The 22,384-nt window shown below is 46.5% G+C and overlaps 1 protein-coding gene across 1 annotated transcript in view; it reads right to left on the bottom strand.

The window, feature by feature from the left end:
- Positions 1 to 7,102: 7,102 nt before the first annotated feature.
- Positions 7,103 to 22,384, bottom strand: part of SLC16A2 (solute carrier family 16 member 2) — a 120,659-nt gene continuing 105,377 nt past the window's right edge. Inside the window, exons 2-6 of the mRNA XM_045799437.2 lie at positions 20,825 to 20,969; positions 16,820 to 17,270; positions 15,706 to 15,849; positions 11,581 to 11,809; positions 7,103 to 9,668 (exon numbers count right to left, since the gene is read on the bottom strand). Of these exons, the coding sequence (XP_045655393.1) occupies positions 9,448 to 9,668; positions 11,581 to 11,809; positions 15,706 to 15,849; positions 16,820 to 17,270; positions 20,825 to 20,969 (1,190 nt within the window). The 3' untranslated portion in view covers positions 7,103 to 9,447. The remainder of the gene's footprint in view (positions 9,669 to 11,580; positions 11,810 to 15,705; positions 15,850 to 16,819; positions 17,271 to 20,824; positions 20,970 to 22,384) is intronic.

A 22,384-nucleotide genomic window follows, 5' to 3' on the forward strand; every position in this document is an offset into this window, starting at 1 on the left:
CTGTTTTATTTATCTATAGTGTTTTTGAGGGTATCTTTTTACATAGCTTCTTTAGTGGTTTGATATGTACATAACTTACTGTAGTCTACTGGTGTTAATATTTTACCAGCCTCAGTGAAGTATAGAAACCTTACCTCCTTTATTGTCTCTTCACTGTCCCCTATTTATAATATTGCCTTAAATGACTCCTCTACATACATCGAGAGCCACATACATCGAGAGCCACATGTTATAATGTTTGCTTCAATTGTTAAACATACTTTAGAAAACTCAAGAGGATAAGGAAAATCTGTTGTATTTACTCATTTCTACTATTTTCATTGTACCTTCTTCTTTCCTGATGCTCCAAGATTCCTTCTTTTGTCATTTCTTTACTATTTGTAGAACTTCTTTTTTTTTTTAAGATTTTATTTATTTTATGTGACAGAGAGACAGCCAGCGAGAGAGGGAACACAGCAGGGGGAGTGGGAGAGGAAGAAGCAGGCTCACAGCGGAGGAGCCTGATGTGGGACTCGATCGCGGCACGCCGGGATCACGCCCTGAGCCGAAGGCAGACGCTTTAACGACTGCGCTACCCAGGCGCCCCTATAGAACTTCTTTTAGACGTTCTTTTAGGGTAGATCTGCTGGCACCAAATTCTCTTAGTTTTCCATTATTTGTTCCTCAAGGATATTTTCGCTGAATATACAATTCTGAGATAACAGTTCATTTCTTTCAGTACTTAAAAAAATGTGTGACTTCTTCCTTCTCCCCTCCATGGTGTCTGATGAGAAATCCATTATCATTCTAATTGTTTTCTCTCTATAATTAAGGTGTCATTTCTCTCTCACTGCTTTCCAGATCTTTTTTGCCATTATTTCTTTGAATACTTTCTCAGCCACACCTTCTTTCATTTCTCCTTCTGGGACTCTGATCACATGAATATTATTTTTTTTTCTGTTGTAGTCCCACAGTTCTCTAAAGTTCTGTTAATTTTTTTCAGTTTATTTCCTTTCTCTTGTTTATTTTATTTTTTTAAGTAGGCTCCACATCCAACATGGGGCTTGAACTCACAACCCTGAGATCAGGAGTTGCATGCTCTACCTACTGAACCAGCCAGGCATCCCCCTTTCTCTTATTTAGGCAAGATCATTTCTATTGGCCTTTTCCCCCCAAGTTCTCTGATTCTTTCCTCTTTCTTCTTCATTCTGTTGTGGAACTTATCCATTGATTTTTTTTTTTAATCTCAGTTATTCTATTTTTAGTTCCAGAGCTTCCATTTGGTATCCCTTTATATATTCTATTTATTTCCTGAGACTTTCTAATTCTTGAATTATTTCAAGCATCCTCATAAATACTCATTGAAACATTTTTATGATGACTGCTTTAAGTTCCTTGTCAGATAGTGCTAACATCTGTGCCATCTCATTATTGCCTTTTTTTTTTTACTCAAATTGATATTTTCTTGGGTGGTGTGATGTCCTTGTGTCATGAATGATTTTTGATTGAAACCTGGGCATTTTTAGTAGTATGTAATGAAACTGTGGGATTTTTAAAAATCTTAGCAGGCTTCCTCTGACAGCATGCCAGTGGAAGAAGGGTATACTACCTCATTACTGTCAAGTTAAGGTTCCCCACTGGGCCACTACTGATACCGCAGTGTTGAGGGGCTTCTCATGTGGGGGGGTGGGAGTTCAGGTACCCCACTAGATTTCCTCTGATACCACCAGAAATGCAAGGGACAGGGATATCATGTGTTTGTGCCTGGCTGGAATAAAACTCTGAGCTCCATATTTGGCCTGCTGTGACACCACCATGGTGATGAATGGGGTAGAGGTTATTTGCTACAGCATGATGAAAGTGGAAATCCAGGCTTTCCACTTTGCCTTTGCTGGCTGGGGTGGGGCTGGGACCACAGTTTTTTCCATGGTGTTTGACAGAAGTAGAATGGTTATTGTGTAGAAGTTTTCTATCTTTCTAGGCTGACCCTTTCATGATTCTTTGGCTAGAGAGGGAAAGGTTTTCATTGTCTTTTTATGTCAGTGCCCATTGGCATTTTTGGATTTCTGGCTTCTCCAGCACCAAGTCTAGGATATATAAGGTAAAAAACAAACCTAGAACACTCACTTCGAGTGAGTCACCCCTCCGGTTCTGAGGCTCCTAGCTGGTCTGACTTCTTATCTCCACCTTTCAGTCTTCTTAAATTTGTTTTATATATAATATTCAGCATTTTTACCTGTTTTCATAGGCGGAATAGGGAAAAATCAGTCCCAGAAATTTCAGTGGACTTTTAGGTAACTCTGTGAACCTCCTAAAAGAGTCACAGAATACAATGTGAAAATTACTGGATCTGAAGCTCTCCACTGTTTTAATCCTGACCTTTGGATCTTTGATTTCCTTCTGGTATGACAGCCCTTAATTGTATTGACCAATGATTGTGTATAAAGAACTCAGTTGACTAGAAAAAGGGAATTAAGGAAAGTTTGTTTGTAGCCCCTGTACTCTGTCAATATATTTAGAGTGCTCCTGGAGTTCACTGGTTACAACTATTTACAGAGCTACTGAACTAGAAGTAGCTTTGCCTAGAACTTGACTTTCCCTGAAACCTGGCTGTCCTTGCTTTCCAGGCCCAGCCCGGTTGGCAGGTGAGTCCTAACATTGGAAGGACCTAGCTTGGATGCTTGAAGCTGTTCAGCCTGAAGGAAAGGCTTAGGCTAGGACTTACTGGGATCAGGGAATTTAGAGCCTACCAAACAATGTGGTACCAAGCCATGGGGGCTGCTAGATGACCAAGCAAACCAGACAAAGGGTCCTTTGGGGTCTGTGGGAATTAAACAAGGCCCTGGAATTAACCCTCAGCGGCGATAATTCTACTGAATAATAAGAGGACTGAGGGGATAAAGCACAGGAGAGTTCATTTTGGAGTTTCACCTCCATTTTGGGACACAGGAACCCAGAAGACAATGTTGTGTATTCCCAGGGAAAGGCAGATTAGAGATTCCTAATTGCTCTTCCATACTTCCCTCCTCGTCCCTCTCCCTCCTCATAGGAGAGGCTGGCATGGGTGGGTGGGTTGGGGGAGCACAAGGACTCTGGCTCAACTTCTGCAGCCTTTATGCCTCCATCTTGGGGCTTTGGTGCCACTCACTGTCCAGACTTTTCCTTGGCGGGGGGGCAGAGTGGGCCTGGGGGCAGTAGGTACTCTCTCCAGGAGCAGGAAGCCGACTTTCTGAGAGGTCAAGGGAACAGAAAGATTCACTTCCTTCCCTACATTCTGTAAGGAAGGGTGGAAAGAGCCTTAGAGAAGGGGTTTGAAAACTGGCATTTAGTTCCCTTCTGGGCCTCATTTTCCCCATCTGTAAAACAGGTATAAGAGCAGCTGCCTCTCAGGGTTTGGGGGGGCGGTGGATCAAATGAGATGAGGGATATGGGAGCATCTGTAAACTGTAAGTTGCCCACCCAAAGGTGAGGGCACCCTGTTACCGTTGTAGAGAGCCTCTGTGTCCAGATACGCTAGAGGGAAGGCCCTTGTGTTCATGGAGCTGAAGGATGACGAGGTGTGTCCCTGTCCAGTGGGGAGGGGGCAGGGTGAATGAGGAGGCAAGTAGCTGAAAGATCTGCCCCTGACAGGAAGAAACTCTGGCCCTTGCAAGGCTTTGAGGCAGATGGAACTGCAGGGCTGAGCCTCCCAGAACATTCCACCCTAGAGGAGGAAGAGTGTATGTTTGTGTGGGGGGGAGGGGAGTGGAGGTGCTTATCCTGGCCCTCTCCTTCACTCCTACTTAGGCAGGTGGCTGAAGGAAGCAAGTGGGTGGAGGAGTGTGGGATGGGGATCAAATTGAGGAGGGGTGTCTTAGGGTCGACCTGGTCCATTCCTGGTTCTCGGTTCAGGTTTGGGGGAGGTTTCTCAAGCCTAGGAAATCCCGCTGGCTAGTTAACCTGTGTGAACCTAGGGCAGCTGGTGGGGGCTCACCTTCACCCTGCATGGTACCTAGTGACTGTGTGGTGAGGGAGTCTGTCTGAGCTGGGAACTCCCACCAGCGTGGTTGGCCACCCGTCTCCAGGAGTTCTGGGACAACTATTACGGGGAATTGGTGGGATTGATGGTTGGGCCAATTCTTTGGAAGAAGCAGCCCCATTGTGCTGACCAGCATGGGGAAGGCGGCTCCACAGTCCCGACCCAAGGTTGGAGGTTGGAGAGGAGGGCAGAGGACTGGCTGCTTTGGACCAAGGTGGAGGCGATCCCCACCCCCAACCCCCTCATCTCCGAGAGCCCCTTGCCTAGAATCACTTAGATCCTTCGCCAGCTACAGGCCGACTCCGTCCTTGGGGCCTTGGGGCCAGATCAAGTAGGGGGAAGAGAGAAGAGAGCCGCTGGTAGGAAAGGGTTATCGCCCGTGCAGCCTGGATCACCTCCAGGGCTCTGGATCAAGCGCTCGGTGGGTGGGGGGCGGCGACGCTGCAGTCCCTGGTGGTGGCAGCGGCACAGGCAGGGCAGTGGGGGCGGGGGATCTAGGAGCACCTGAGCCCAGGACACATGGCAGCTACAGTCTATTCATCTGGCTCCCCGGACAGTTGGTAGGGCCTGAGGTTAGGTTCTCCAGGCTTCCTTCCCGTCCCCTTCCCCTGGGCGGTCCTGATTCCCATCTGAGTAGCAGGGTCAGATATATCTCTGTGGCGCGTCTCCCAGGTTCTTACCCTTCCCAGATGCGGAAGGGGATGGAGGGCCATGGAGGGGCAGGAGTCCTGCCCTTCCTCACCCAAGGTGACCAGAGGCCTGTGGCAGAACCAAGAAATGCCGCAGCCAGGGCCCCAGGGCCCCCAGCCCCATCTCCATCCCCAGGCATTCCCCGAGTGGAAGTGTGGGGTGGGCATGGAGACCTGGTGGGAAGTGGTACCAGTTAGCACCCCCATCCCCGGATCCCAGGGCCCAGTCATTGCAAGGGCAGTGTAGGGTGGGTGTGCAGTGGAAAAAGGGTAGTGGTCGCCTGTCTGTAGCCTCCCATCCCTCGTGTAGGTAGGCTGGGGCAACAAGGAGGCTATGGGCTGGGGGCCCTCGACAGGTGCTGTCAGTCCAGGCGTCCTACTGGCCAGTCAGGAGCGGTGCTGGGCTCAGCTCTGGCACTTGTTAGAAGTGAGCAATGGGCTAATTTTATCCGGCTGGGCTCTGGCTCAGCAGGAAAACAATGCTGAGGAGTGCATAATTCTTCCAAGGGGCTTTGGCCAGGAGGAGGCCAGTCTCCGGGCAGTGAGAAGATGGAAATGCTGGGGCCTCGGTCCTGAAAGGGCCCTGGCGGTTCCTGTCCTGTCCCAAAGGCTCTGAAGTCAGTAAGCTCTGGGCTGCTGGGATCCAGAAGAGAAAAAGGTATCTCAGAAAAAAGATAGTACAAATTCCTTCTCCTGTGTGTGTTTTTTTTCTCTTAGTTTTCCCCACCTCTTCTTCCTTCGTTCTGAAATCCCTGAGTTCTAGCAGAGTGCCTGACACATAGCAGGTCCCTAGAAAATATTTCTTTAGGACTTGAAAATCAGTCATGGAACTCTGCTTGGTGACCACTAGGGAGAGCTGGAAGGCAGGAATTGATGGCCTTCTAAAGCAAAACGTCCTCAGTCCCTGCAGGAGTTGGGTATCTAATCCCTTTCTTTGTGCCTCTGGAGTCTCCTGTACATTTCAGCTCATTAAAATTTCAGAACTAAGGTTTCTGGTTCAAACCAGCACCCACCCTATCTAGGCACCAGCTGTCAGACATCAGGGATTTCCTGGGGGCACCCATAATTCCTTTCAGCTGGCCTGCTCTGTTGCTGTGGAGAAGTGGCAGGGAGCTTGCTGGCTCCCTCTTCAGACATGAAAAGGCCCTGGAGGAGAGCGTGTGCTCATAAAAATTATGGGATTCCAAGGCTTTGAAATCTAATGATCTGAGTGATCAAACGCAGACTGGGGCCTTGGGGCTACTGGAGGAGGGACTGATGGGGCAGCAGAACTTGGGTGGGAGAGCCTAGGGCTAGGCAGCAGAACAGAGTAATTAGTCTCATTGGGAGGAGATGAAGAGGCTGGCAGCCTGAGGATGTCTGCACTGAGTCAGGGGAGAAACAACAATCACCAAGAGCTGAGTGGTAAACTACCCTGTCTCAGAGGAAACCAGTCCCCTCTCGTTACCCTTCCCCTGTTCAGTGTATGGCCACAGAGAGATGGACTTTATTTGTACCTCTTGGTTTCCCGGGGTTAGAAGAGCAGTAGGTGGGACCAGCTTGCCAAGGCCAAGGCTGCATGAAAATCTGGAGTGCTTTGGAAGAGAGAACACCAGAAGTATGTGTTGGTTGGGAATGAGGGTAATCGTGAAAAAAATGGGATATGCTAAAATCAAACTTTGCTCAGATTTCATTTTTGCTTGGAGCTGGTCCTTTTGACACCCTTGTGGAAATGGGCTCACTACATAGTTGTTAAATGAAGGAGACAAGCCATTTTTCCCTTCTTGGTTTCCTCATCTGTAAAATAAGGGATTTGGACTGGAAGTCATTTACCTGAGTTCAAGTCTCAGCATGCTCTGCCACTGATGAACTCCTGCTCAGCCTCTTGCTATATCTAGGCCTCAGTTTCTCCACTTAAATCAGTGGACGGACAAAGGATGGACAAAAATTAGAGGATGGACAAAGTTACTCCCAGCTTTGTCATTGTTGTAGGTCTCTCTTCTGCATCACCAACTCCAGGGTCTGCTGCTGTCTGGCTGTGTAACCCAGCTATACCAGTCCCTTTAGGTTCTCCCATCAATAACGAGGGAGCAGATTAAAATGGATTGTTCCTAAGGTCTTTGCCCATTTTCAACATGGCATGTATGTAGCAAGGTGGTGGCATTGGTGAGGTCTCTACTTGGCTTATCTGCTAACTGTGTTCTCATTTTGTAGAGTGAATACTATTCCACTTCAGAGCTCCCTAAAAATCTAATCCTGAATAGTCCACCCAACTCCAGAACCCCTATAGAGATCCTTTTCCAATTTCTGCTCTTACAGAGAGTATAGACCCTGGCAGAAATTTTATTTGAAATGAGATTTCAGTTTTGAAGCCAAACTTCCTGCTGTTAACTAGGTTAAGACTATTTCACCCTGTAGACAACACACATACCAAATCTAGATTTTTAGATATGTTTATTTTGTTCCAATCCTTTTGAGGATTTAAATGTCCCAGATCTCAAGCTCCCAAATTTTGTTCGTTCTCCTAGATTTAACTGTGGTGCATTAGAGGCTGCATCCTACCCTAAATATTAATACTGAGCTGCTTTCACCAACCAACATTCTCTCCAAAAGCACACAAGCTCACACATGTACATGCACATATGTGGAAGAAGTAAACTGACACCCCACTATGTTATTTGACAACTGATAGGGCAGATTTGGGACCCGTGAATGTCTTTCTTTGATCTGGAGAGAAGTGGTTGGCAGCCTGATTTTTAAGAGCTTTCTTTACCTTGAACAACAAAGGAGGCCCTGCAGAACTGCCCTCCAATGACTTGGTGGGGGTGGGACAGGAAGAATGGGCACAGGGGCTTTGTTGCTCCAACATTTTCAATGGTCTCTCCTTGGAGTTACGAGGCTCCTGGGGCTCAGCTTCTCCTGTCCCACTGCTCTTTGAGCCAGGAGGATAGTAATTAGGCCCCTTTCTACCCACAGGGCTAAGAGCCAGTGAGTTTTCCTTTGGGAAGTTGATAAAAGCTGGACTAGGACCAATGGAGGGGGCGTAGGACTTTGGCCTTGAATGCAGCCATCATAGGCCAACCATGCCCAAGCTGCCTGTTTGTAACGGAAAATGTCATGGTTAGGGACCACTGTCTTCTTTGGAGCCCCTCACAGGCAACCTCATCCTCCTGGCCCTGGATGGCCCTGGCTAAGGGTGGCAAGTCACTGTTAGCTCCAATAACAGCCAAGGATGTCTGACAAGAAGGTGATGAAATATTAGGGTAACAGGAGCACAACAGACAAAGGCCCAGAATACAGAGAAAGAGACACAAAGAGGCCAAGTAAGGAGAGAGGCTGAACTCCTAAGGAGGTGAGTTGTGCTGGCTTGGACACAGCCTGGCTGGGAATGCTCTTCAGCAAGAATGGTGCTCAGAATCTGAGCATGGGGAAGCGTCTGGCCCCTATTTCAGAAGGATTAAGATGGCCCAGAGCCTACCTTTCCTGGCACCTTTAATGCCCACTAAGCAGAGTGGCTCAGGATGCCCAGCATGGGAGACATATTGCGTTGTAAAGGTTAAGATGGTTTCCTCTTCCTAAAAGAAATTGTTAAATCCTACATGTAGCTGCTGCCTCTACCTTTTGGGGATCCAGGTTGGGATGGGATCTTCCCTAAAACAGCCCCTTTCCCGCCCTGACCCAGGTGGAAATATTAACCTATCATGGCAAATGAGAAATGGAGGAGTTGGTCCTTTGCCAGGTCAATAACTATTGCCCCTCCCCCAACCATGCCCTCCCCCATCATCAGCCCTCCTCTGCCTGCTGAGATGAAAGGAATTTCTTCACATTTTGACAGGTGAATACACAGATGGGGAGCTGGAAGTGCCTGCAGGTTAATGCACTGGCCTGGGAAATCTGTAAAAATCAGTGAGTGGAACTTTATGGTGTTTAAGGTCCCTTCCCTATGTGATATTGAATCTTCCAGTTTATAATTATAGCAGCTTGAGCCAAAAAATGAGATGTAGCTCAGCCTGAGATGAGTGGAATTGATGATCATGTTAGGGGTGGGCTGGGCCAAGGTGAGGCTGATTGGCCCAAGCTCTAGGTCCCTTCTGTCTTCAAGCACCCATGCATCTATGACAGTCATAAAAAGAAGTAGAGGGGGAAGAGAAGGGAGAAGAAGGAGTAAAGGGGAAAAAATGAAGAAAGGAAGAAGGAAGAAGACTGTTAACCAACTATATGGTGGGGAGACTTATTTGTACACTTGTAAAGTGATGTCACCCACAGCTCTTGGGAAACCACAGGCCTCAGAGACTCTGAGACTAAGCAAGTCTCCTTGTCTGATTTTACCTCTCTGCCGTTTCTCTGCCCTCTTACCAATGACTCCCAAGGACAGATGGCAAGGAACTCCTGAGCACACAGAGGCTTGGGTCTTCCCACCAGGCTCCTAGGGACACAGTAGCACCTTTGGAAGTTGCTTTTAGTGGGTAACTAGCAAGCTGGGGCCAGGAGGTAACATCTCCAGGTATTTAGAAAGTATATGGAGATGTTCCAAAGACCAGGGGGATCCCAAGGTTTCCTAGATCCTGAGAGAAGGACCCTGGCAAGTTTAAAGGCATTCACAGGGAGAATTTGGTTAATGAGTTTAACAGGAGCTTTGGCTCCAAGGGGCTGGTCAGGTGGCTGAACTGCTGTGTGTGCATGTTTGAGAACAAGTGTGCTGATGGCAAAAATGTAAATGCTGAGCAGGGTGGGGTGAAGGGAAAGGGCTGGGGAGGAGCACACAATGGCAAGTAAAATGCATTAGATTGGTTCCTCAGGGATGGGGGAACCTGGCAGCAGCTCCCCGTTTGGGTCTGCATCAGGGGCCAACATCTTATCCTTGCTGGAATCCCTTTGCTCTTTCTTGAACATCCTTTGATGCATCAGAGGTACGAAGAATAGGATTATAGCCCCAATGATGGGGGGCACACCAGCAAAGTAGAAGGCCACATGGTAGTCCCCAAAACAGTTGCGGAGGAGTCCTGAAACAGTCAAGAAAGACAAGTCAAGTTCAGCTTTGCCCTCCTGCCCAAAGGTGTTCTCTGACTTTTTCAGGGGCCATAAAAATGCCTATCCAGAGAACCTTGGCCTGCACTACCTTGACCAAAATCCCCCCACAATTTAAACATTCATAATGAAAAAATAATAATAAAACCTTTGTTACAAATCAGGTGGCTCCTCCCTGAGGTGATGGGGCTGCAGGCCCTTGAGGTTAATGCTTATTATGAAAGGGGCTAATGAAGCTTCTCTTAAAGTTCTCCATTTTTACTTTCATGAAGCTACAGCTTAACTTCTGGTCACTCCTAGATATGGATTTAGGAGGGAACCTAGTTTAAAAGAGTTCCACAAAAGATGGCAAAGCCTTGTCTTGACTCATAGTGATACACCCTCCAACCTCCAACTTAGACTAGAGTGTTCTTGTGGAACTGTTCAGCTAAGTTCCTATTTTCTCTTTCCTGGAAATGCCCTTTCTCTGAAGTTCCCATTCACACTGAGAAGGATATATATATATTCTTCATCCCAATTACACATATGATTGGCCCCTCTGGGTTCCTACAGGTTGCCAATACCATGAATATAGTTGGCACAGTATGCAAGGAATCCCTGCAGAAGATAACGTGGGATACCTCATAGGAAAGATGAGCCCAAAAATACTACTGAGGAAAGGCAAGTCAACCCTTGAGCTGCTTAGATGGTAAGCAAAATAGAAAGAGACGTGGATTCTGGGATCCACCTCTGGGATCAGAGGCTGCGTAGAGGCTCCCCTCTCCCAGTGAGCAGTGTGGCTGTTGCACAGGGCCTGGGTGGAAGCTCTTGTCACTGTCACACAGCATGACATGCCCTTATAGTGCCTTACACAGAATTGGTGTTCAAGGGGTATTTTTTAAAATAATTTTTATTTTGTTTTATTAGTCACCATACAATACATCCCCAGTTTTTGATGCAATGTTCCATGATTCATTATTTATGTATAACACCCAGTGCACCATGCAATATGTGCCCTCCTTAATACCCATCACTGGCCTATCCCATTCCCCTACCCCCCTCCCCTCTGAGGACCTCAGTTTGTTTCTCAGAGTCCACAGTCTCTCATGGTTCATTTCCCCTTCTGTTTACCCCCCCTTCATTCTTCCCTTTCTTCTCCTACCAATCTTCCTATTTCTTATGTTTTTGTTGAGTTAGCCCAGTTGGCCAGCCTAGAGAACCTAGCCCATGAATCAGCATTTGCAATAAATCCTAAAGAAAAGAAATGGAGTCCTCTTTTCATTGGTTTTCCCTTGTTTCCTATATTCCCTGGGGTATCAACAATGCTGTTCTTGGAGAGTAGAGAAGGAAACTGGGAGTACTGAAAGACTGCAAGCCAACAGTTTGCCTGCTACCTGCTGGAAGTAAGCCTTACTGGCTCAGTCCTGAGATTTGGCTTTAATCAAATCTCTTCTACAGGCTCAGTTCAGAAGAAGGAGAGGGGTGTCTCTAAGCCTTAATAAAGCCAGGGTCCACTTTCTCTTCTCTTCCTTCCCAACTACCTTGCAAATAATTACTTTCCTATAAAGAGAGAGAGAGAGAGAAGATACTGGACCAATAGAATGATCAAGAAGGCCAAACCCATTTCTCTCTCTACCCTCTCGGTATCAGCCAGGCTGTCTAAAATAAAACCCCACTGAAACAGATAGAGAGCCATGAAAAGCCCATTCCCAAAAAAATGAATCCATGCACATATCCTATACTTAGCCTCTTCCACCAATAGTGGTAAGGGGTTTCATGCACTGTAACAAGGCTGCTTAAATAGAGAATAAGAGTAAAAGGGATTTCAAGCAGAAGTGCTCAGGATTGCTAGGGCCCAGGGAAGACAGGACTCCCCCACTCATGCCCTCCCTGTAATATCAGCCTCACCTGCAATGGGGGGCCCAGCAATCATCGGCAGGGCCATCATGCCAAGGAGGTAGCCAATTGCTTGTGAGGCCTGCATTGGGCCTACCAGCTCAAATGCGATGGGGGCCATGATGGTGATGAAGAAGCCATCACACAGGCCCAGGAAGAGGCAGACAACGATGAGGCCCCCGAAGCCCCGGCACAGGGGAATCATCATGGACATCAGGCCCAGGAGCAGGAAGGAGATGACCTAGAGGAGCAAGGGCCTTAGGTCATGTTGTGCTTGTCAGTCAAGACCACATAGTAAATCATATCTCCTTTCTCAGGGTTTCATTTCTACCATCTAAAATTGGAACAGGGGCTGTCAACAGAGAGAGCAGTTAGGCTAAATAGTTACTTAGGCCCCTTCTAAGTCCTGCACTGAAGGATTCAAGGTTTTTAAGAGAGCTCCTGTTTAACTGTGATTCCATCAGGATTTTTTAAAAAGTTAGGGGGCATGTCCCCTGTCCTTAAGAAGTTGTCTTTCTGGGCGTCTGGGTGGCTCAGTTGGTTAAGTGACTGCCTTTGGCTCAGGTCATGATGCTGGAGTCCCAGGATTGAGTCCCTCATCAGGCTCCGTGCTCAGCGGGGAGTCTGCTTCTCCCTCTGACCATCCCCCCTCTCATGCTCCCTCTCTCAAATAAATAAATAAAATCTTGAAAAAAAAAGGAAACTGTCTTTTCACTGAACTGTAAGCTAAATGAAATTGCTGTTGTTTTGATCTTGTGTTTGGCTGTCCCAGGCATTAGGGTCTGGAATCAGACCATGCTAGGGTGTTCTCAGATCCAAGTAAGATACGGGAAGAGGAAGGGAAGGAAGTGAGGATAACTCTAATGATGATTAGATGGGGGTATGAATGGGTCACAGCTTCCTGAAATGAGGAAGGACCCAGTGCCCACTTATGTGGGTGACTGCTTTTAGAAAACACCTTGTCATGAAGGAAACCATTGGGAGGTTCACCCAGGTTCCTTATGATACAGGATATGAGACACACCACCATCTCAGATAGCATGGCTGTGAGGTCCTCTGGACTTGGCTGGGCACCATGCAAAGGGCAACAAGGGGAACTTTAAGGAGAACTAAGATACTAGGAGGGGTTCTTGGGAGACTGAATCCAACTTAGGGGCATTGACTAGCCACTGGGCTTTCTTTGGGCTGAGCAAATTGACTCAAAAACAAAGAAACTGCCTTTCCAGAAGATAGTTTTTCCCACTCAACAGAGAGAAGAGCAATTGGAAACACAGCTGGCCTTTTGATTAAGGTCATCTGCAACCTGTGTCAGTGAGTCCGACTGAAGACCTGGGCTGTAGACAGAGAAATAAACCCCCTCCTCCCACCCACTCTAGCCAGCAGAGCCAGGTCATCCCAGGGTCAGGGCTAAGACCTGATCTGTTTACTAAGTCCTTGACAGGATCCACGATTTTCTAATCCTTCACACAGGCAGGCAGACTTACCCAGGAAGGGTAAATCACCACATCACCACATGAATGGGGTAGGAGGGTCAAGGCTGTTTCAAGCCCTGAAGATTTTCCGTGTTGTACTGGCAGTGGGTTTGCTAGGTTGATCAGTTGGTTCTTAGAGAGGATAAGAAATGTCCTGGCTGTGCCATCTGAGGAAATCTCTTTGTCGGAAGATTTTTGAACTTTGCCTAGGCTGTTTTGGGATACCTAGGTGGAATCTAGGAATAAGAACCCTGATATCCCAGCTTCTCCTTTAGGAGATTCATGCACAACTATAAGATAAAACCAGACCCACCTACCAACCAAGCCATAATGGCAATTAAGTATGGCAATTAAGACTTAATACCATTATACAATCCAAAGGACCCCATTAACTGATTTCAGTCATCTCTAATTACTACCTATTGTATCTAGCTGCCCGTTAACATCCTCCATGAGGCCTTGCCAAGTTTAGATTAAAATCTCTGTTTGAAGTGAGAATCAGACCTTTAGAACTGGCCCAAAGTGAGGTTGTCCTGCAGGTTGTCACCATTTCTTTTTAACAGACTGTCCAGGGGCTTGACACCAGATACATGTGTCTATCTTTACTAACAGTGGGAACCACAGGGTCTAGTGGATATTTCTTCAGAATCTGAAGTTGTGTATACTCCTTTCTTCTCCCAGGCCTATACTCCTGCATCTGACCCAGGGAGAATGTGAGGCAAATTCCTGTGATGGAGTATCTTGAGTAGTTCAAGAGAAAGAAGTTTATCCATGTCTTGTGCTCTCTGCCTGAGACATTGGCCACCAAGAAGAGTTTGGACAAATCACTTTCCCTTTCTAGGCCTCAGTTCCTCAATTTGTAAAATGAGGGAATTGGACTACAATTGACAAAGACATATTTTAGCTATAACATTCTAAGATAATTTTATATTATTCTAAGTGGTAAAACTGGGTCAAGTAAGACCGGAACAGAGGAGAGAGAGTGTTGGGTGTGTAGGGGAAGTACTGAGCCCTAAGTCTAGCTCTCCTTCTGACTTGTCAATGCCTCTACCTCCCTTGGAAATCCCTCTGCACATAAGAAAGCAAAAGCTGCTTGGGCCCTATTTCTCTCCTAGGGACTGTGGTGAGAAATGAGCTATTATGGCTAGGCAGGGGCTGCTGCTTTTCCTTAAGATAAAGTCCTGGCCAAATACTAGCTTACCCTGATTTCCAGTACCATTAGCATCTTGGAGCAGCTGGTAATGACAGGGAAGACTTACAGGGGTGGTATATGGAAGAGGATGAAAAATCCACACATTCTCCTATGCAAAAAGCTACCCAGATAAGGTACTTGCTGATATTTGCACAGGAATTCAGAATTTCATAACTGGTTTATCTCAATCATAGTCTTTTGAGTTGACTTCAGTCGAGTCACTTATCTCTGGGACATAGTTCTGCCATCCATCACTTAGCATAAAGTGGAATATGATGAAAGTGCTTTTGCAAATTTAACACAGAGTTAAATACAATAGAAAACTTTAATCATATTCTCGTCTAAGACGTAGAGTATTTAGGAAAACACTTGGGGCTGTCAGAAGACAAAGAAATCCCTACTATATCAGGGCCCCTGTCAGGGTTCCTTGGAAGTGCTATTAGGGCTTTACCAGGAGAGTCAGAACTCAACTACCTTTTTAATGGATTATTTGTGACAACATATTTTGAGGGGCTGCTGTTGCCCCTTCACAGGGTTCCACATTCATGTACCTTCTGGTAAACCCAGCTGCAGGAGCAAAAAGCATGAACGAGGTCAGAAAGGCAATACTGCTGCCAGGTAAAGACAGACAGCTTGAACAGTAGTCTGAAGCCAGACCAGAGCCCAGGCCACACAGGAAGTGGCCTTTCTAGCATCCAGGTGGCTACTGCCCACAATATGAGGCACTGTATTACTGTCCAAAAGATTAAAATGTTGCATGGTTATAACATTTTTACTTCCCAAACTCAGGTCACACCTATCAAAAGAAATTTTGATCCTCACCTGTGAGGTGAGATAGGAAAGGTGAGAATTATTCTTATTGCACAAATGAGGAAAGTGAGGCCCATAGAGGGGAAGTAAGGTTGTGTTTTCTGGCACTTTTTTTGTGTGTCCATCAGGAAGATAGCATTTGAGAGCCAATGCCTGGTACAAGTAACTGTGGAAGTATAAGAAGTGAATGACTTGAACCTGGACTTAAAGGACAGAAACAATGGGCGATGGAATACTATAGATGCCCAAGGTCTTCCAAGAGAGTATGGGGGAGCAAGGAGATCAGTCCTCAATGGGGACAACATCTAGCTCCTGGCCTCAGTTTCCCTATTTCAGATGTAAGAGCCATTATTAATAAATGCTTTCTTTGAAAGTGTTCTTAGAGTTTCCATTTACACACTGCTCTCACTGGACCCTCACTCCATCTTAATGAAGGAAGCAGAACAAAGATGACTGTCTTCAGTTGAAAGCAAGGGAAACTGAGGCTCAGAGAATTTGATCAACTTTCCCATGTTAAACAACAAGCTCATGTCAAAGCTGGAGCCCAGGGCACAGTAATGAAACAGCCTACCATTCTATCCCAAAGGCTGGGGGTTACCTACCATCTGTGGCAGGTTGTTCCTCCCCACACCACTGTGGTCAGGGCTGGGTGGTCACACTCACCTGCAAGTAGATCTTCTTAAGTCCAGGAATGGAGTCACTGACACGGCCTGACACAAGGCGCCCAAGGCCTGAGGTAGCCCCAATACACACCAAGAGCACCCAGGTCTGCTTGATTTCCAAGAACTCTTCCTCCACATACTTCATCTGAAAAGCATAGCACCAGGACCCCCAGGGACAGGAGGAAGAAAAAGAGCTGACTGGTTAACTGTTTACATATCAAAAATCCTCTACTGCTTACATTCCTGGATCATGGCAAGAACTTCCTCCCCTACAACCCACTCCTTTGTAGCCCTAGCTCCAGAACTAGCTTTCTTTGTTTAAAAGGCTTCATATGCCTTGGCTCTTTGGATTCTGGGCTTCTGAGCAATAGCTGAGGGGAGTGGGTATCTCCAAGCCCTTTCCAAGCCCTGGCAGGACAGAATACAGACAGCCTTAACAACTAAGAAAATACAAAGGCTCCCCCCAGATCTCCCCATTCCCTGACTCAGAACTGATAGCCTAGGGCAACAGCAGGTCACTAGGGGAGGAGATCCACCAACTTCCACGTAATGCTTCCAGAAGTGTGTTTTAAGAAACACAAGGTTTATGGAAGATAATAACTGGACCACAACTGACAGTTCTGTGGCAGTAGAATTTAGGTGGACAACAGTTAAACAAAGCGAAATGGGTTTCTTTTACTATGGATTTTTGGTACCTTTAAAAGATTGCAACAACATGAAGCTAGAAAGATTGATTATATGTTGTTTCCTGAACAAATAATTTGACCACAAAGACCAGCATTCCATAGAACACACTCTTAGGAAACCCTATCCTTTGGTCATCGGGGCCAGTCCTCCATCCCAATGATGCTTATCTTCTCCTGAAAACCTATCTAGATGGGGGAAACCCCACTGATAAAGCATGGGCTTTCCCCTAAGGAGCTCTACCTTTTCCCATTGAGGTCTTCCCTCAGTCTGTTCTTTCCCACTCTGGATTTCTTCAAACATTGTTTGGTCTCTTTTCCCAAAGGTCCCAGCTCTGCCCTTTCACTGTCCTCTACCCCTACCCTCCGAACTTTGGGCAGGCTGAGGGCAGCTTCTTGGAGGTAAGGTGGGTCCACCCTAATATTCCTTACCAGGTGTACATAGGGAACGAAGTAGCCAAGGGCAGCAGCAGCAATCCCGAAGGCCCAGATGCGGTAGGTACGTTGGCGGAATACTCGCATGTTGAAGTACTTTCTAAGCTGAGACAGAATGCGTTGGCACAGGGTGCGGACACCTCTCTTGTTTGGGGTGTCCTGGGAACTGGGTAGGAGTGGCCGGTAGGTGAGCGAAAGCAGCGTAAGAATGAACATGAAGGTACTCAGCACCTGGAAGGTTTGGGCGAGCTTGATCTTAGCCCCCAGTGTTTTGATGAGAAGAGGAAAGGATATGGAGAAGATGCTACTCCCAGCAGACACCACACCATTGGCCAGACCCAGACGGCGTTGGAAGTAGTGGCCCAGGATGACGAGAGATGGCTGAAAGGCGAAGGAACAGCCACAACCAAAGAGAATCCCATAGGTGAAATAACGCAGGCTTAGTGAGCTGTGGGAGAAACACCAAGAGCTGTTCTCAGCAGCCTGACCAGCAATCCACCTGCCCTCTCCCGTCACCCTCCTGAGACCTGAATACCCCCCACCATTAACCCACAACCCCACTTACCACTGACCCTCAGAACAGACAAAGAACAGGACTTTCTTATCCCTATTTTGCAGATGAGGAAACAGAGGCTCATAGAAGTAATTTACCCAATGTAGCATAACTGGGGATCAGCAAAGCTTGGACTTGACTCTAGTCTGTATGACTCTAGTTTGAATCATAGTACCCTATCAAAGAGAATTGTTCAAAAGAATGCCAGAACTGACCTATGCAATGGCTGGAGAAGAGGCTACCAGAAGGAAGTCAGGGCCTTAGAACAGTTTCACCCACTGCTCACCTAGACACCATGGGTAGACTTGTAGCCAAAGCTTTATCCCAAGTAACAACAAAGGTCTGCAAGGAGCCAAGATCCTGGAAAGTCAAGATCCTCCATGGGACTCTACTTTCTCTATGCTCAGGGCCGTTTATATTTCAGAAAATGGCTGGTAGTTTCCTGAGAAACCTCATCCCCAACCCTACCCAAGGTCTAGATAACCCAAGACCCTGTACTCCAGACCCTAGATGATCTCCCTGGGGATCTTGAAGTAAGGAGTCCCTTTAACTTCCAGAGCCCGGCTCCTGTTGTTGGACAGGGTATGGATTAGCCTCCCAGAGTAGCCTGGCTGCTTAATGGGAAGTGGAGCCTCAAATAGGTAGTGGGCCTGGCCAAGTAAGGCAGGTTCTGGCTTAAAACTCTTAGGTTCTGCTGTGGCCATAAACCTCTGTAACAGAAAGCAAAGTGCCAAAAGAGAAAAGGCCATGGGAAGGTCAGCTTGGCCAGCTATCTGCCCTTAGACAATATTGGCACAACCTAGGGAAGAATTTTGTTTTCTTTTTGAAGCCTCCACAAGTTTTGCAATAGTTCTTATCTGACCATTTAATTAACTAATACTCTCCATGGTTAGGCAGTTCCTCTCCATAGATGGACCCAGTCCTCATACAGCAAAGGATTAGGCTTCTGCTATAGAGATGATGTGGTATTAGCACTCATGATTCTAAGACGACTATAACACCATTGCTTTTCTTTATTTTTATTTTTATTTTTATTTAAGTGTTTATTTAAATTCCAGTTAGTTAACATACAGTGTAATATTAGTTACAGGTGTACAATATAGTGATTCAACACTTCCATACAACAACACCCAGTGCTCATCCCAACAAACGTGCTCCTTAATCCCCATCACCCATTTAACCAATCCCCTAATCCACTTCTCTGGTAACCATCAGTTTGTTCTCCTTAGTTAAGAGTTTTTTTTTATGATTTGCCTCTCTCTTTTTCCCCCTATGTTCATCTGTTTTGTTTCTTGAATTTGACATATGACTGAAATCATATGGCATTTGTCTTTCTCTGACTGACTTATTTTGCTTAGCATAATACTCTCTAGCTCCATCCACATTGTTGCAAATAGCAAGACTGCTTTTCATTTGCTTACATTCAGTGGATATGAGCAAAAGCTTTAGTTTTAAAAGGGTTGCCTCCACTTGGACACATAGCTAAGCCAACTGCTCCTTTTCTGTCAGATTTTTTTTGGGATTGGCCTGGTCTGGAGGCCTTGTCTAAGGGAGAGGAATTAGGAAGGTCTAAGGGAGACCTTCAAGGAGAGGTCTAGTGGGGGCAAAGCATGCCACTTAGTTTAGAGTGCTGTCTGGTAGATCTATTTTTGCAGGGCCTCAAGACAGGAAGCCCCTGCATAGGCTTGCCAAGGCCTCCCCAGCTCTGCCTACACTCTGTCCCATCTCATGCCATCTGAAGGAACTCAGAACCCTGATTCAGACAACAGGAAGGATGACTTAGAGCCCTAGCCACAAGCAGAACTATTTTTCCACTGGACATGAAGACATCCAGAAAGTTTTTTTGGCTCTAAAGATGTTCTTACAAAAAGGCAAAGGGGGTGGGGAAGGGTTTAGGGGCTAGAGAATAGAACGCCTACTCCATTGTGCCTAAAGAAGAGTACCAGAAAAAAAATGTATCTGAGCTCCCTCCCCTCCTGTAACTGAGCCGATGTGTACTGGAAGAGAAATGGGATCCGTATGTTGCTAATTTGTTTACACATTACTCTGCTCAGAATTAAAAAACAGGGCTCTGCTGTGTAGTGCTGAGACTGGAGCCACTTCTGAGGCCCAGCTCCTTCGCTCAAGGGGCCAGGCACCAGCTTGCTGAGGGTAAATGAGGCCAACCACCAGAAGAATCCTGAAAGGGTTTGGGAGGGGGGGCTGCCATAGGAGGGCTGAGCACATTCCAAGCAGGACATGGTTTTCCCCTCCTCTGTCCCAGTTGGATGGGACCAAGCCAAGAAATCATTATAGGCCATATCCAAGCCAGAAATGCTCAAGTCATAAAGAAAACTGGCTCCCTCTCACAGGGCCCAGTTGTGGCAGAACCCAGTTATCTTTCTCCACTGTGAGTGGAAACTTAGGCCTAGAGAGTATAACCATAGTCCTTCTCTGGTGAGCCAAGATCAGAAAGTAAGTCTCTGACAAGTTAGCCATGTCTCCAGGCCAGCATTCTCATACACTAGCCCAGGCAGATTGGAAGTAGGAGGTATAATAACTTCCAAAGTGTCTTTGGCAAAAAGTCAACAGACTTCTTTAGGAGTCCCATATTCCTCAGGCCATGGTGGAGGGTTTTTATTTCTCCCCTCCCCTGCAGACATGCTTCTGCAGGGTTGGCAGAAAGAAACCAGAAAATGAACTTACAGCCTGCTTCTTGCCTGATACTACCAAGTTTTGACAGTAGAACCAACTGGACCAGAGTTTGACGTAAGCCTGGGCCTGGCTGGGTAGCTGGGTGCTAGGTCTAGACCCCCAGTGGGGGATGCTCCTAAACATCCCTTCTCATGCCCAAGACATGTTTTTTTTTTCTTTCCCAAATTATCCATACATTGGCAGCCAGAAATACCTGGAAAGGAGTCAGAAATGCTAAGCAGCCTTGCGTTGAGCTGACTTCTTTTTCAATATAAGATTCCCTCAGGAATCCTATATGGTGGGTGTTTCACATGGATTCACTCCAGAAGCTCATTCCCAGGAAGGCAAGTGAGGTCATGAGTTGTGTGGCATATTGAAGGGGAATAGAAAGGCAGAGCTGGAAGAGACCTGAAAAGACCATCTGGTCTAATCCCCTCATGTACAGGTATAGAAATTGAGGCCCAGATAGGGGAATGGTACTCATCAATTGTTCCATAACCGTTTAGTGGCCAAAACTGGACTTAGACCCAGCTTTATGAACTCCCAAGCTTAGGCTCCTCCCACCACTTTGGAACTCTTGGGTCCTCTTTGGGGATATGGCATACCAATGTGTCCTGGAGACCGTACCTAGATGAATCCCATTGGACAATGATTCTTTGAGGACCCTACATGGAAAGGGCCACAGCGGATTCTGCAATGAGAAGTGTCCCCAGTTGAAGCCCAGAAAGAAGCCAATCGTCAGCCTTGGGCAAATGGCCAGCAACTCCTAGCCTTACCTGGTAAAGGAGCTGGTATGGAGGCCTATGAAAGCAACAGCAGCCCCTGCAGTTGCTGTGATTCGGCAGCCCAAACGATCAGTGAATATACTCACAATGGGAGAACAGAAGAAGATCATGCCCATTGAGAGGGCTCCTACCCATGCTGCAGAGAAAAGAAGCACAAAGACAACTTAGCTTAACGTGGTACCCAGTGATGCTGCTGGTATCTCAGTTCTTCTTCTCTGGCCTTTCACAGGGGATATTGTATTGGCCTCACTGCCATCCTGCTGGTCCCTAATGGTCAGAGAGGTTAGGTGGCTTTCATAGCACTTGTAGCAGGGCAATGTGTTAACCATGAGTTTAGTTAATAAACACACCTAGAACTTCAGAGCTGGGGTAGGGGGCCTTTAAAGATCAAGTCTATGATGGGATATTCTAGCTAGTCACCACATGGCTGTACTACATTTCTCAGCTACTTTGGCTGTTTGGTATGACCATATGACTGAATTCTGACCAATAGGTTGTGGGTGAAAGTAGTACACACTACTTCCAGGCCAGGACCATGAAAAACTCCATTGAGATTTCTGCTTTCCTTTGAGCTGTAACTACAAAGTGACCTTGTAAGCCATGTATTAAGACGGGCAGAACTGCCATCAGTTCTGTCTGGGCCCCTAGGTAACTACATGGAGCAAAGTTCCCTCTCCGGTCTGGAACCCCTTCCCTGAACATTGCATAAGAAATAACAAAACTTCTTTTTTTAAATTTAAATTCAATTAATTAACATATAATGTATTATTAGTTTCAGAGGTAGAGTTTAGTGATTCCTCAGTTGCATATAACACCCAGTGCTCATTACATCAAGTGCCCTCCTTAATGCCCATCACCCAGTTACCCCATGCCCACACCCACCTCCTCTCCAGCAACCCTCAGTTTGTTTCCAATAATTAGGAGTCTTTCAAACTTCTGTCCTTTAATCCACTGAATTTTTGAGGGCCATTCTTTACAGCAGTGAAACCAACATGAACTAAAACAAAAAGATTCCTCCACTACCATTTTACTGTTAAAGAAACAGGTCCAGAAATGCGAAGGGACTTAACAAAGATCACACAGCAAGTTAGTGGCAGAGCTGGGACTCAAACCCAACTCCTCTTATTCCTAGTCCAAAGTTCATTGTATTATTTCTTCTATGGGGATGAATGAAGCTTTCCATAATTGGAGGTGTGCAAGCAGATGCATATAAAACAGGGGATTCAAGAATTGGGGTCAGATTTGGACTAGCCAACATTTTAGGCCCTTCCAGGCATGCTAAGCCAGATTTATAGCCTTAAGCATATTCTACCGGGCTTCAGGGCCAAGGAGCATGGGAGTTAATTAAGCCTTCAGGAGCCAAGGTAAAGCTTGTGTTGGCCATTGGAACAGTCCTGTGAAGATATTAAGACTAAAGAGCGGGGAAGTCCACAGACAAAGGCCTCCTGGAATTGTATGAGGACACAAGGCAGATTTAGGAGCCACCCAGGGATTTCTAAGGACACTGTGCAAGAAGTCATGTAACCCTCATGCTGAAATCCTTCATTTGAG

The sequence above is a fragment of the Ursus americanus genome, chromosome X, assembly GCF_024610735.1.
Source record: "Ursus americanus isolate L20-20 chromosome X, mUrsAme1.1.p, whole genome shotgun sequence".
In the NCBI taxonomy this organism is placed as follows: domain Eukaryota; kingdom Metazoa; phylum Chordata; class Mammalia; order Carnivora; family Ursidae; genus Ursus; species Ursus americanus.